The following is a 12,278-nucleotide window of genomic DNA, read 5'->3' as shown; positions in this document are numbered from 1 at the left end:
TCAGATATTGTTTTGGGGCATTTCCTTTCGCGGGCAGTAGGCCTACTCCCACAAGTGAGGTACCATTTGTATCTGGAGACTTGTGGGAACGCTGGGTAGAAGGAAATTTGTGGCTCCTCTCTGATTCCAGAACTTTCTGTCACTGAAATGAGAGGAAAAAGTTTTTTTGGGCCAAATTATGAGGTTAGCAAAGGATTCTGGGTAACAGAACATGGTCAGAGCCCCACAAGTCACCCCATCTTGAATTCCCCTAGGTGTCTAGTTTTCAAAACTGTGCAGGTTTTCCAGGTTTCCATAGGTGCCAGCTGAGCTAGAGGCTAAAATCCACAGCTAGGCACTTTGCAAAAAAAACAGCTCTGTTTTCTTTAAGAAAATGTGATGTGTGCACGTTGTGTTTTGGGGCTTTTCCTGTCGCGGGCGCTAGGCCTACCCCCACAAGTGAGGTTCCATTTTTATCTGGAGACTTGGGGGAATGCTGGGTGGAAGGAAATTTGTGTCTCCTCTCTAATTCCAGAACTTTCTGTCACCGAAATGAGAGGAAAAAGTGTTTTTTTGGCCAAATATTGAGGTTTACAAAGGATTCTGGGTAACAGAACCTGGTCAGAGCCCCACAAGTCACCCCATATTGGATTCCCCTAGGTGTCTAGTTTTCAAAACTGCGCAGGTTTGCTAGGTTTCCCTAGGTGCCAGCTGAGCTAGAGGCCAAAATCCACAGCTAGCCAGTTTGCAAAAAACAGGTCTGTTTTCTCTGTGAAAATGTGATGTGTGCCCTTTGTGTTTTGGGGCAGTTCCTGTCACGGGCGCTAGGCCTATCCATGCAAGTAAGGTACCATTTTTATCAGGAGACATGAAAGACCCAAGAATAAGAAAACAAGTGTTATTGCCCCTTGTCTTTCTCTACATTCTTTCCTTCCAAATGTAAGAGTGTGTAAAAAAGACGTCTATTTGAGAAATGCCCTGTAATTCACATGCTAGTATGGGCACCCCGGAATTCAGAGATGTGCAAATAACCACTGCTTCTCAACACCTTATCTTGTGGCCATTTTGGAAATACAAAGGTTTTCTTGATACCTATTTTTCACTTTTAATATTTCAGCAAATTAATTGCTGTATACCTGGTATAAAATGAAATCCCATTGCAAGGTGCAGCTCATTTATTGGCTCTGGGAACCTAGGGTTCTTGACGGACCTACAAGCCCTATATATCCCCGCAGCCAGAAGACGTAATGGTATATTGCTTTTAAACATCTGACATCGCAGGAAAAAGTTACAGAGTAAAACGTGGAGAAAAATGGCTGTTTATTTCACCTAAATTTCAATATTCTTTTATTTCAGCTGTTATTTTCTATAGGAAACACTTGTAGGATCTACACAAATGACCCCTTGCTGAAATCAGACTTCTGTCTACGTTTAGGAAATGGCTAGTTTTCTGGGATCCAGCATTGGTTTCTTACCCATTTCGGTCACTAACTGGAAGGTGGCTAAAAGCACAATTTCTTTTAAAAATGGGGTATGTCCCAGTAAAATGTCAAAATTGTGTTGAAGAATTGGGTTTTCTAATTCAAGTCTGCCTGTTCCTGAAAGCTGGGAAGATGGTGATGTTACCACCTCAAACCCTTTGTTGATGACATTTTCAGGGAAAAGACACAAGCCTTCTTCTGCAGCCCTTTTTTCCAATTATTTTTTTTAACCGACATTTTCACTGTATTTTGGCTGATTACTTGGTCTCCTTCAGGGGAACCCACAATGTCTGGGTACCTCTAGAATCCCTAGTATGTTGGTAAAAAAGGACGCAAATTTGGCATTGGTAGCATATGTGAACAAAACGTTATGAGGGCCTAATCTCGAACTACCCCAAATAGCCAAAAAAAGGCTCGCCACAGGAGGGGAAAAGCCCTGGCAGCGAAGGGGTAAAAAGGGTACTATTGCAGCAAATATGTGACATCTGGTTACCCTACATGTTATCTCCATTTGATATAGTGTACAGTGAGGCCTGCTGAAATCTAGTCTTCTGCTCCTTCCAAGGGCACAACCATTTTATTTCAGTTAGTTGTTTTACATGGCTCAAACAGTCAGAGCACTAGATGATACAGTAAGATGATAGTATTACCAAAGTGGTATCTATGCAATCACAGTGAGACGAGGAAGCCTCATGAATCATGGAGTATGTACTGAGAGGCAATTGTATCTCACCGATGATTCATAATGCACACCAGGTGGCTGTCCACAATCCATCAAATCATAACCCACAATTAAGAATCACATTCATTTAACATTCATTCACCATGCACAATGAATTTGGAATTGTCTGTTGTCACCACTCATCCATCTGTCCAAGCATCCTTTCAGGCCCTTGAAACTATACTTCAGATGATATCTCGAAAAAACACAATAGAGGTGATCTTTGGGAAGAGACAAAAAAAATCATACATCGCCCTTATAACTTGAGAAATGTTGGCTTTTTCACCAGACTGAAACACAATGTGGTAGAGGTGTCCTCTAAAGAATGGAGAAATACTCTCCTGTTTGGGCTTCAAGCAATAAGACTAAGTGCTGGTCACTGAGTCCAGACTGTACTCCATGCGCTGGAGGAGGATGGGAGCAGATTATTTGAAACGTGGGAGTAAGTCACTTTCTCAGTGTACCTTTTCTCCTAAGTTATGCAAATAGACCAAGATAGCAGTCCCCCTTGTCGTGGATCTGAGGGCCAAATATTCCCAGGACACAGATACTACCGCACATGGTTATTTATATAGATTTAGAGCGACAGGAAAAGGGGGCAGTGAATGGCAATAACAAGAATAAAACATGTTATCTTGAATGGTATTTTACCAATCCAAAGTGTAATACAATGCCTGGAGTGATAAAAGGCTTTTGTCATTTTGCATATTGGCACGGATGGCACTAGCTAATGATATGTTTAAAGACTTTGCTGAAAAATTACAAAAGGCTTTGGCACCTTTTAACTTGTCATGAACGGCACTATGATAAACCTATACTTAAAAATTATGTTAGGAAACAGTCATTCAAGGTGAGCAGATCCATAGTGTTTGTGGTTTTGAATGGTGCTGCATATAAAGAAGCTGCTTTCCACCTGAACTTGGGAACTACCCAGAGTTCCCTGTTTCCTTTTTTGCATAGATCTGAGGAACGTGTAATATTGTCCAATACTGGTATTGTGGAGTTTTGGTGACATCTTAAAACTCAATGTTGAATGCCATCAGAACCCTGCAATGGTAAAAAATGACTATATCACTTATGTTACCCCTTATGTATTTTGAGGAGTTGGTTTGAAACACCTGTGTGATTCAAAGTGCGTCTAACAACAGGCACTGATTGAAAATAAAATGTTACGGTTTACAGTTCATGAATTAAGAGCTAAAAAGACAATTGGAAGGATAAATAGAGTTTTGCAATTTAGTGGCTTCAGCGCTTACAACATAATTATTCATTTACCACGCTTGCCATCTAATTTGCTACTTCATTTCACAATTTGCCCACAAAATTTTTTTTAGCCCAAAGGGCAAACATAATACTACCAGAAACCAGAATAATTCACCTTGTTTGCTACATAATTTAAATAACTTTGCCACATCATTCTAGTGGTCCTGGCAATGATTTGTTTGGGGGGCCATCATTATGATGAACAGGTTGATATACATAGATAGACAGCTGGTGACGGATGGACAGACAGACAGATAGATATAGATACAGACACCAACACAGAAACCGATATAGGGCCTGATTAAGATATTTGTGGAAGAGTTACCCTGTCACAATAGTGACAATACCCCATGCACCGAACCCACAGGATATAATGGGATTTAGATTTCGGGGAATGGGATATCCATCACCGTTGTGATGGAGTAACTTGTTTGCCAATATCTAAATCAGGCCCTTAGACAATGATGGAGATACAGACATATATTAACAAATCAAAATAGGTAGATAGATTATAGATAGGAGAATAACTAGATGAAAATAGAAACAGTTGTCTCTTCCTGTTTCTCCTCAATCTCTCCATTATTAGCTCTCTCAATCTTGTTTCTCCATGCCTTTGGCTCTCCCTCTCTCACTTTCTGTCTTGCAGGTCTCAAATTCTTTCTCTCTCTGCCTCTCACTTCTATCTCTTCCTCTCTTGTCCTGCTTCTCCTAACAATCCTCTTCTTATCCCTGTCTTTATTGTCTGACTTTCTTTCTCTTGTCATCTCTGTCTAAACTTTTCTCTCTGTCTTTCTATGTCTCACTGTCTTTCTAATGATTAGGTCTCCTGTATTTCTTTCTCTCTGTGTCGTATTCTGACTTAACCTTTATCTGTCTTTCCAGATCAGCATCTCTGTCCACATTTCTTTTTCTGCCATCTCCTTTCACTTTTTTGATTTCTTTCTATCATTTTGTCTTCTGTTTTTTTGGTTCTGCTGTTCAGTGTCTCTTCTGATGTATATCCCTGCCTGATCATCTTTCTGCCTTTCCATGTTTTCTCTCTCTCCCATCTTTCCCTACCTCTTCATCTTTCTGTCTCTCTCTCTGTCGTGATATATTTGTCTCTTATTCTCCTATTCTCTCTATTTTCTCATCTCTCTCTGTCTTCATCTGACTTTGCTTCTCCCTATTGGTCTTTTTTTCCTCTTGTTTTTATCGTTACCCTCAGCCTTTCCTCTCTTTTGCTTCCTATCTTTCTCTTTCATCTTTCCCTGTCTTTCTATGTCTCCTTCTGCTTGGCCATTTTAATGTTATGCATGGGGGCCTTTTGCAATCTGGCAAGTAGCTGGACAACATCGATGCATGCCTATTGTATCTCCAAGAAGTCCTAATAGATGTGATTCCTGGCTCTCTTGCAGGCCTACAGAAATTATGATATGCACAATAGAATTACAATATTTTTGATGTATAGTAGTGGCAAGGTTTTGTTTTTTAAAACTTGTATTTGAAATCGGTGCATCATTATACATTATAAAATAATGTAAAAATAAAAAGAACAATAGCTACATTATTGCTGATAAAAGTTTAGGCTTGCAGTCTAGGGATTCATGTGTGTTGTGCTGAACAGGTTCAACGTCGTCACTGAAGACATACATCAGTAGTAGACAGTATACCTAGACATTTTAATCATTCATTTTATATGGTAGCAGAAAAATCACCTTATGTAGCCAATTCCATGTCTTTCCTTTCCTTTCTTTAAACAGGCATTTATTGAGACCCCTTGAGACTGCTATAACCTATAGGTCATTACCTCAAGTCCCAGACAAAGGTATCACAGTCATTCATCCTTCTGAGGATGATAATTTGGATATGGTTAAACTTTCAATTTGAAACTGCAAAATAGGTAAATACCTACAAATATGCAAACAGAACAAAACAACTACAGACATCCAGGCACACACAGATCAAAATGCCTATAAAACACATGCACAAGGGCCAGGCACACATTCATCCATGGTCACAGACCAATAGTTTCCCGTTAACACAGACCACCCGACAATCAGTCACTGATACACTTAACGCAAGAGTCATGTTGTACGATATACTGGTGGCTTATGTAGCACTTCAGGAGGGCTGTATAACGAGCTAGACCTCACGCGAGAGAGAACAGAGGAAATGAGAGAGATAGAGTGGGGAATCTGTCTGATAAACAACACAACTGTACTCAAAATGGAGTAGTAGGTTTTAAGATTGTGGTTGTCATGGAAAGCAGAAAAGTAAAATAGGCTACAGTATGAGAAAAATGAGAGTAAAGTAGGCAGAAAATATAAATCAAGGGAGAAGAAACAGTGTGAGGGATAAGGTGATGCAGAGAAAGCTATGCATGGTGACCACTAACTAGAACACGATTAACATCTACAGGTTCATTTAACACCAATATATTTAGTCAGAGAACAGGCTATGTATTTTTACTTTTGAGAAGAATCCCCAAATCAAAGTTTATCTTTGTGAATTAGGCCGTTAGACTACAGGTCCAAACTTAGACTCCAGGTTTAAGTTCACCTTTGTGAAGTGCCCCATGGACATCAGGTCGAACCTTAGACTTCAGGTCTAAGTTCACATTTGAGAATTGGGCACTTCTTTTTTTAGCATTATCTTTGTAATGGTATCATAATAGTTTTATGTTTATTTACACTGCTTTTTTAGACTGAGGGGTTTGTATGAACCTATACATTTTAATTGCCCCACAAACTGTAAAAAAAATATTGAGACCTCATACTGCTATCTCCCTTGACATGGCCAGAGGTAACATATAACCGGAAACAAATGGTAAACTATTGGGGTAGAAAGCTTTTTGATATCTTATCTCTAATCTTTAGGTGGTATCTAGCCATCTAACGAACATGTCCAGTACGCTTTTCAAATTCATTGGAGATACATAGTTCCTGTTCATGCTAACCATCACCACCAATGCTGAAATCACAAACAGTCTGTAAAACTATGACCAATAAAACATACTGTACTTTTTTAACAGCTGCCGGTCTTTGGAATGATGAATACTGTGAAAAAATGTTTCCATTTCTCTGCAAATATACCACATCTTGGCCTTATTGATGGAATCTGTCCTGGAGGATCATTACCACGAACGTCAAGAAGGAGCTGTAGAGGCTTTGCAATAAGCGATCTATTACAATGTAATGTAACAAATTATCCACTGATACGAAGAGATAAGTACATCCATGCCTTTATTGTGCCACCTTAAAGCACCGAAGACGTGTGTTCTATTGGCCTATGATATCAACCTTTCACTACATGGAACGTGAAAGGCTGTACTTAAGGTTCAGCTACTTGAATCTGATGTGAACAATGAGTCACTCTTTATAGTTAAACATATATGAATTGTCGACTGCCTTCTTTACAAATATGATGACGTTACATTCGAAATCGCGAAGTCACTGCTGTAATTAAAACAAACACGCAGCCCTATGCAATGAAAATCTCCACCTCTGATGAGCCTTGCAATTAGCCTTGGTTTTACACATTGATTAATTGATTAATCATTTTGAGGGTTAAGAGGGGAACATATGTTAATCAAAACTGCAGTTTGTATTAATTCAATACTTGTATGCCGTATTGTTAAAATAGAAAATTTAAAGAATAAAGATGTTGAAAAATCATAAAAGTATGCTTCTCCAATCGAATCAACTTTATTCTCTTCACACTTATAAACCAATTAATTTTTTTGAATGAGTATAACAGTAGAGTTCCCGCTGTAACACGATGCCATTATCTGCCTACAACTAAACTCGTTTTACAACGAGATATGGGCATATTTGCAATCTCAGGGAGTGGCCAACAGGACAATATTAGTACAGTTGTTCTGAGAGATCTGACAGCACAGTGAATCTATAGTCATCAGAGGCATAGCCACATGTGAAGTAGCAGTTAATTTAATCTTGTACTCAATGTGTTTGTGCTAAAACTGTGGTCATCAAAATGTGATGCACGCTCACAAGGGGGCTCTGAGGCCTGTCGAGGGTGATCATGTGACTAGATTATAAACTGTGGCTAGGCCTTGACAATAGACCCAAGATACACGAGAAAACCCCCTGTCCACTAGTTAATTGCTCGACATCAATGGAATTTAAAGGATAGGTGTTTTAAGGCATCACTTCTTTCTAACAGTCAACCTTAGCAGATCATCAGAAGATGGCTAGGTTTATGTGTGTTGATACCATGTGGGCCCGGAATTACCTGAGCTAAATCCCCATACCAGGGAGAAATTTGCTTCTATTCATCCCCTTCTCTGAGGAGAAAGTAAATGTAAGTAAGAGAGTTCTGCAGATGAAGAATGTGAGGCTGAGGGAGGGAATGTGCAAGCACCAGCAGATGCTGTGAGTTGGTAAGGGGAAGTGTGTGTGATCCCCTTGTTCTGAGGGGTGAAGGGCGTGGCAGGGGTCTAGTGCCAAGGCTGAACTGCACCTGCAATCCAAAATACATGATATTACCAGATGGAATTTCTGACAGTAAAATCGGGTCCACTGGGCTGGGTATAATTGGGTACAGTGTTATTGCATCCTGAACTGCTCTGCCACCCAACACACAATTGGGCCCTGAGTGTCAGTTGAAAAGGAGGGTAAGTGATAAACCCGGATATGAACATATATATAAAAAAACAAATCATTTACAAAGGAAAATAGAATAAATTGGTACTGCAAAATAGCATGACCATTCTATAATATATAATGCACGTAAGTGACGTTGCCCACAATGCAAAAAGTTGGGGCTCTTAACATATTTGTATAAAACTCAATGGAATTATTTTTATCACTGCTCGAGCAATGAAAGTTTGACTTCGTTCTGATAAGGATTTAAACCTATGCCCAGTAGGCCACATTCAGACAAAACTTAGCATGAAATTCCAAGGCTATTGTAGTACCAAGGTGCACGTAAAAGAAAACAATTTGCAAAAAGGGTCTACATGTGTCTGCGTGCATATATATGTATATGCTGGGTATTATACATGTTGCTGCAAAGGGGCACATCATTATCCTGTGGATAGCGTTTCAAGTTTATTTTAAACTAAGACGGTACCCTTGTAGTTGTCGATTATAGAAGGGCATTCCTGTATAACAAATTCAGGAGATTGGAGGCACAATTGTCTTGTGTGCTATGGGCACGGTAGTGTCAGGATTGCACTAACCTTGGATCCAACAAGACCGATGCTAATATCGCATTTTCCTGAACCCATTGACAACCATCCATAGGAGTTATGCTGGTCAGCAGTAGACCCAAACAAGAGAGAGAAAGACAAATTAAATGATATCTTCATCTTCTCTGTTAAAGAAATTCATTGATATCTGCACCAAGAAACAACACTCAGGGCCTGATTTATGAAATGTTAGCGCTGCCTTTGCGTAATTTTTTGATGCAAAAGAGGCATAAACTTACAAAATATAATTATATTTTGTACGTTTGCGTCGCTTTTGCGTCAAATAATGAAAGGCAGCTCTAACTTTTCATAAATCAGGCCCTTAGTATTTAATCATTTCCATGCCAGTTCTGTATTCCAACTATGATATATGATATATCTTATGACAATCTCTTCATAACCAACTTTATATGGTTGGTAGAAGTGCTCTGACACCTTAATGCTGAAACATCAATAAAGGCTTTATGATAAATATATAAATTATTCTGAACTCAGGTATGCATTTCTATAGGGGCAACTCCCACAGTGATCTTTGCATCAAGTCTGTGATCTCAATGCTTCTCAATTTACCAAGGTCATCAGTTACAATGTAATGGATATTGTTGGTGTTCTTTTCTTTTTTACATTATACACGTGCCTCCCCATATCTAATAATACCCTGATAGCATTCATTACTCAATACTATTATAAATAAAGTTTACAAAAGCTGAGGATTGCTCTTGGCCTTTTGTGAAATAATAAGTAAGCTAGGGTTCATAGTCATTGAAAAGGATGACTCCAGTACTACTCCGCACATCAAAATCTTCTAGTGTTGTCCTAAAATACTTCTCTTTACCCAATACATCTTTAAAAATTTCAGATGAAAGCACAATTATTTACATTCTTCTACAAGACTCTGATTACAGCAACTAAGATTCTTGATAGCTAGTAAAGAAAGCTTTCAAACATGAAGAAATTTATATTTCGTGAATCCAGGATGGCTGCTACTATTGCCAATCTCATGATAACCTCTTAGTGATTTGGAACATGCAGTCTGTCTAGACTTTACTTAGGCATTTCGTATAGTGCAAGTTTTCTAGCTGTGAAGCCTCACACCAAGAGGTTCCCAAACTTTTATTGCACCACAGTCATCCCAGGAAACGCAAGACTGAAGTAGCAAAGAAATTCAAAGGAGCATGTCTCTACACCCACTCTGTATATACTGATCAGCACAGGCCATGGATATTGCCTGCTGGTAAGAGCCTTGTGGGTTGTGAAGATTTGGAAGAGGAATTTGGGGACAAATATAGGGTGTCTCCTATGTTATGACAACATAAGGGATGGACCATGTATTTTTTGAGACTCAAGGTAAGGAGATGAAGGCTAACAGAGCTAAACTGGTGTTAGCACATCTGACCTTAATAAGTAAACTTACAAGGGGACGCGGATAGGTCGATGAACCTTTTGACTTGTAATTACGTTGTTTTTACCATAGCCCAGTACATAATCAATAATCAATACTCAATAATCAATAATCATACATAATCAATAACATCAATAATCAATGGAGTCAGTAATTGTTACGCACCATGACCTTTCAGTCATGAATAACCACACCTTTTAGTAAAAGTTTAGAATATTTCCCTATATGAACAATTGTATTGTATTGTAATCATATTTATATAGCGCTTACTACCCCTGACGAGGTGTCAAAGTGCTTTTCGGTGAGTAGCACGCTACTCTGGAACCCAACAAGAATTAGTGATGGATTAGTATCGGGAAATAATGAGTACAGTTTTAGTATTATTATGAGTTAATTTGATCCGCGGATATGAGAGTTTGTTAGTTAGATTGACTGGAGTAATAGGGGGGTGGAGAAGGAGAGAAATCCAGAAGTGTTAATTGGGAGTATATCCTTAATATACTCAACCCAAAGGCTTGGGATGAGTAAAGGGGGATGGAGGAGGGAAGAGTATGTGGAAGGGTTAGGGAGAGCATAGTAGCAGGGTGAGATAAATGTAAGAGAATCTGGTAGGGCTGTGTGGGAGGTCACGTAGTAGAGTGAGGTTTGGTGAGTTAGATGTGGAAGCGGAGGGAAGAGCTTAGGCAGAGTTATTTAGGAGATGAAAGTAGTAGAAAGGGTTTGGGATGAGTCAGAGTGAGAATGGAGGATAGTTCGATAGACATGACATATGTTGATGGGTAGATAAGTGTGATATGATGAGAGCAGGAATTCATAGATATCTAGTATAACAACCAACCCAGGAGCCATGCAATGACCCACAAACGTGCCAAGCACAGAAACAACATATACACATACATACATACATATATATATATACATCCACACACACATGAATACACACACATATGCACATACAATACATAATTAGAACCATGGGTAAAATATACTTAGTCAAACAGGTTTAAAGTGTGTTTTTGTATTTTATTGTTATGGCATAGTAGCAATACATATTTTCTGAAGAAACTATACATAACTAGAAATATACACATAATCAGAAAAAAATATTTATCAACATAGGCATATGCAGTTCATAGTTGTTTGAATATGGTGGTTATGAAGGAAAGAGCCAACTCTTGAGTAGTTTTCTAAAGACAAGAAAGTTATCTGTGGCTCTTATAGTTGGGAGTAATGAATTCCATAGTTTGGCTGCTTGAACGGAGGAGGATGTACCACCTATAGTCTTTTTCTTATATGGTGGTGTTCTAAGGCGGGGTGCCAATCTTGAGCGGAGGTTATTTTGTTGGATGTATTTGATTATTTTGTTTCTGATAAAAAGCAGTCCTGTTCCATGTATAGCTTTGTGGGTGATACAAAGCAGCTTGAAAGTGCATGTTCTGGCAACAGGTAACCAGTGTAGTGCTCTCAAGGCAGGGGAGATGTGGTCTTGAGGCTTTACATGTAATAGTAGCCTGGCTGCGGAATTCTGGATACGTTGTAGTTTTTTCATAGCAGATGGAGATTATCCATGGTAGAGGCCATTGGCATAATCCAGTTTGGATAGTACAAGCGAGATAGTAGCTTGCACATTGTGTCGAAATTCGAGGTGGGGGAAGATGCGTTGCAAAGTCTTCAAGGCGATGAAGCTTGTTCGTGCTAATTTGTCCACTTGGGCATTCATAGTTAACTTTCAATCCATGGTGATTGCTAAGTTTTTAACTTCCTTGGATAATTGAGGAGGTGGTCCGAGATCGTCTGGCCAGACGCACAAGGGTCAAAACTTTTCCAGTCACCACATATGAGTATTTCTGTTTTGGAGGTATTTAGTTTGAGATGACTCCAGGTCATCCACTGATCAACGGCTCTGAGGCAACTGAAGATTTGTGAGTTTTCAATGTTTTTGGGGCATTCTAATTTAAGTAGTATTTGTGTGTCATCTGAACAATGCTAAGGTCATGTAGATTAATTTCAAAATCAAATGAAACACATACAAAAACAACACTGGTTGTCCAAAGCGGCAGAAGAAACGTAATCTAATCAAAGCTTGAACTACAACACATGCTAAGGTCATGGTGCAAATCAATAGCAATGTCAGCTGTGTCAATGTAATGATGTACATGAATTTTAGCAGAGAAATTCATCAAGCATTAGTCCCTGTTATCATAATTCATTAGGGAGGATCTTAAACTAACATCAGATTAG

At 39.0% G+C, this 12,278-nt stretch overlaps 1 protein-coding gene across 1 annotated transcript in view; it reads left to right on the top strand.

The window, feature by feature from the left end:
• Nucleotides 1–7,083, top strand: part of LOC138301918 (lectin-like) — a 314,703-nt gene extending 307,620 nt beyond the window's left edge. Inside the window, exon 6 of the mRNA XM_069242382.1 lies at nucleotides 6,458–7,083. Within this exon, the coding sequence (XP_069098483.1) occupies nucleotides 6,458–6,537 (80 nt within the window). The 3' untranslated portion in view covers nucleotides 6,538–7,083. The remainder of the gene's footprint in view (nucleotides 1–6,457) is intronic.
• Nucleotides 7,084–12,278: the final 5,195 nt, after the last annotated feature.

The sequence above is a fragment of the Pleurodeles waltl genome, chromosome 6 (assembly GCF_031143425.1).
Source record: "Pleurodeles waltl isolate 20211129_DDA chromosome 6, aPleWal1.hap1.20221129, whole genome shotgun sequence".
NCBI classification, from domain to species: domain Eukaryota; kingdom Metazoa; phylum Chordata; class Amphibia; order Caudata; family Salamandridae; genus Pleurodeles; species Pleurodeles waltl.
This window is presented reverse-complemented; position numbering and strand designations above follow the sequence as displayed.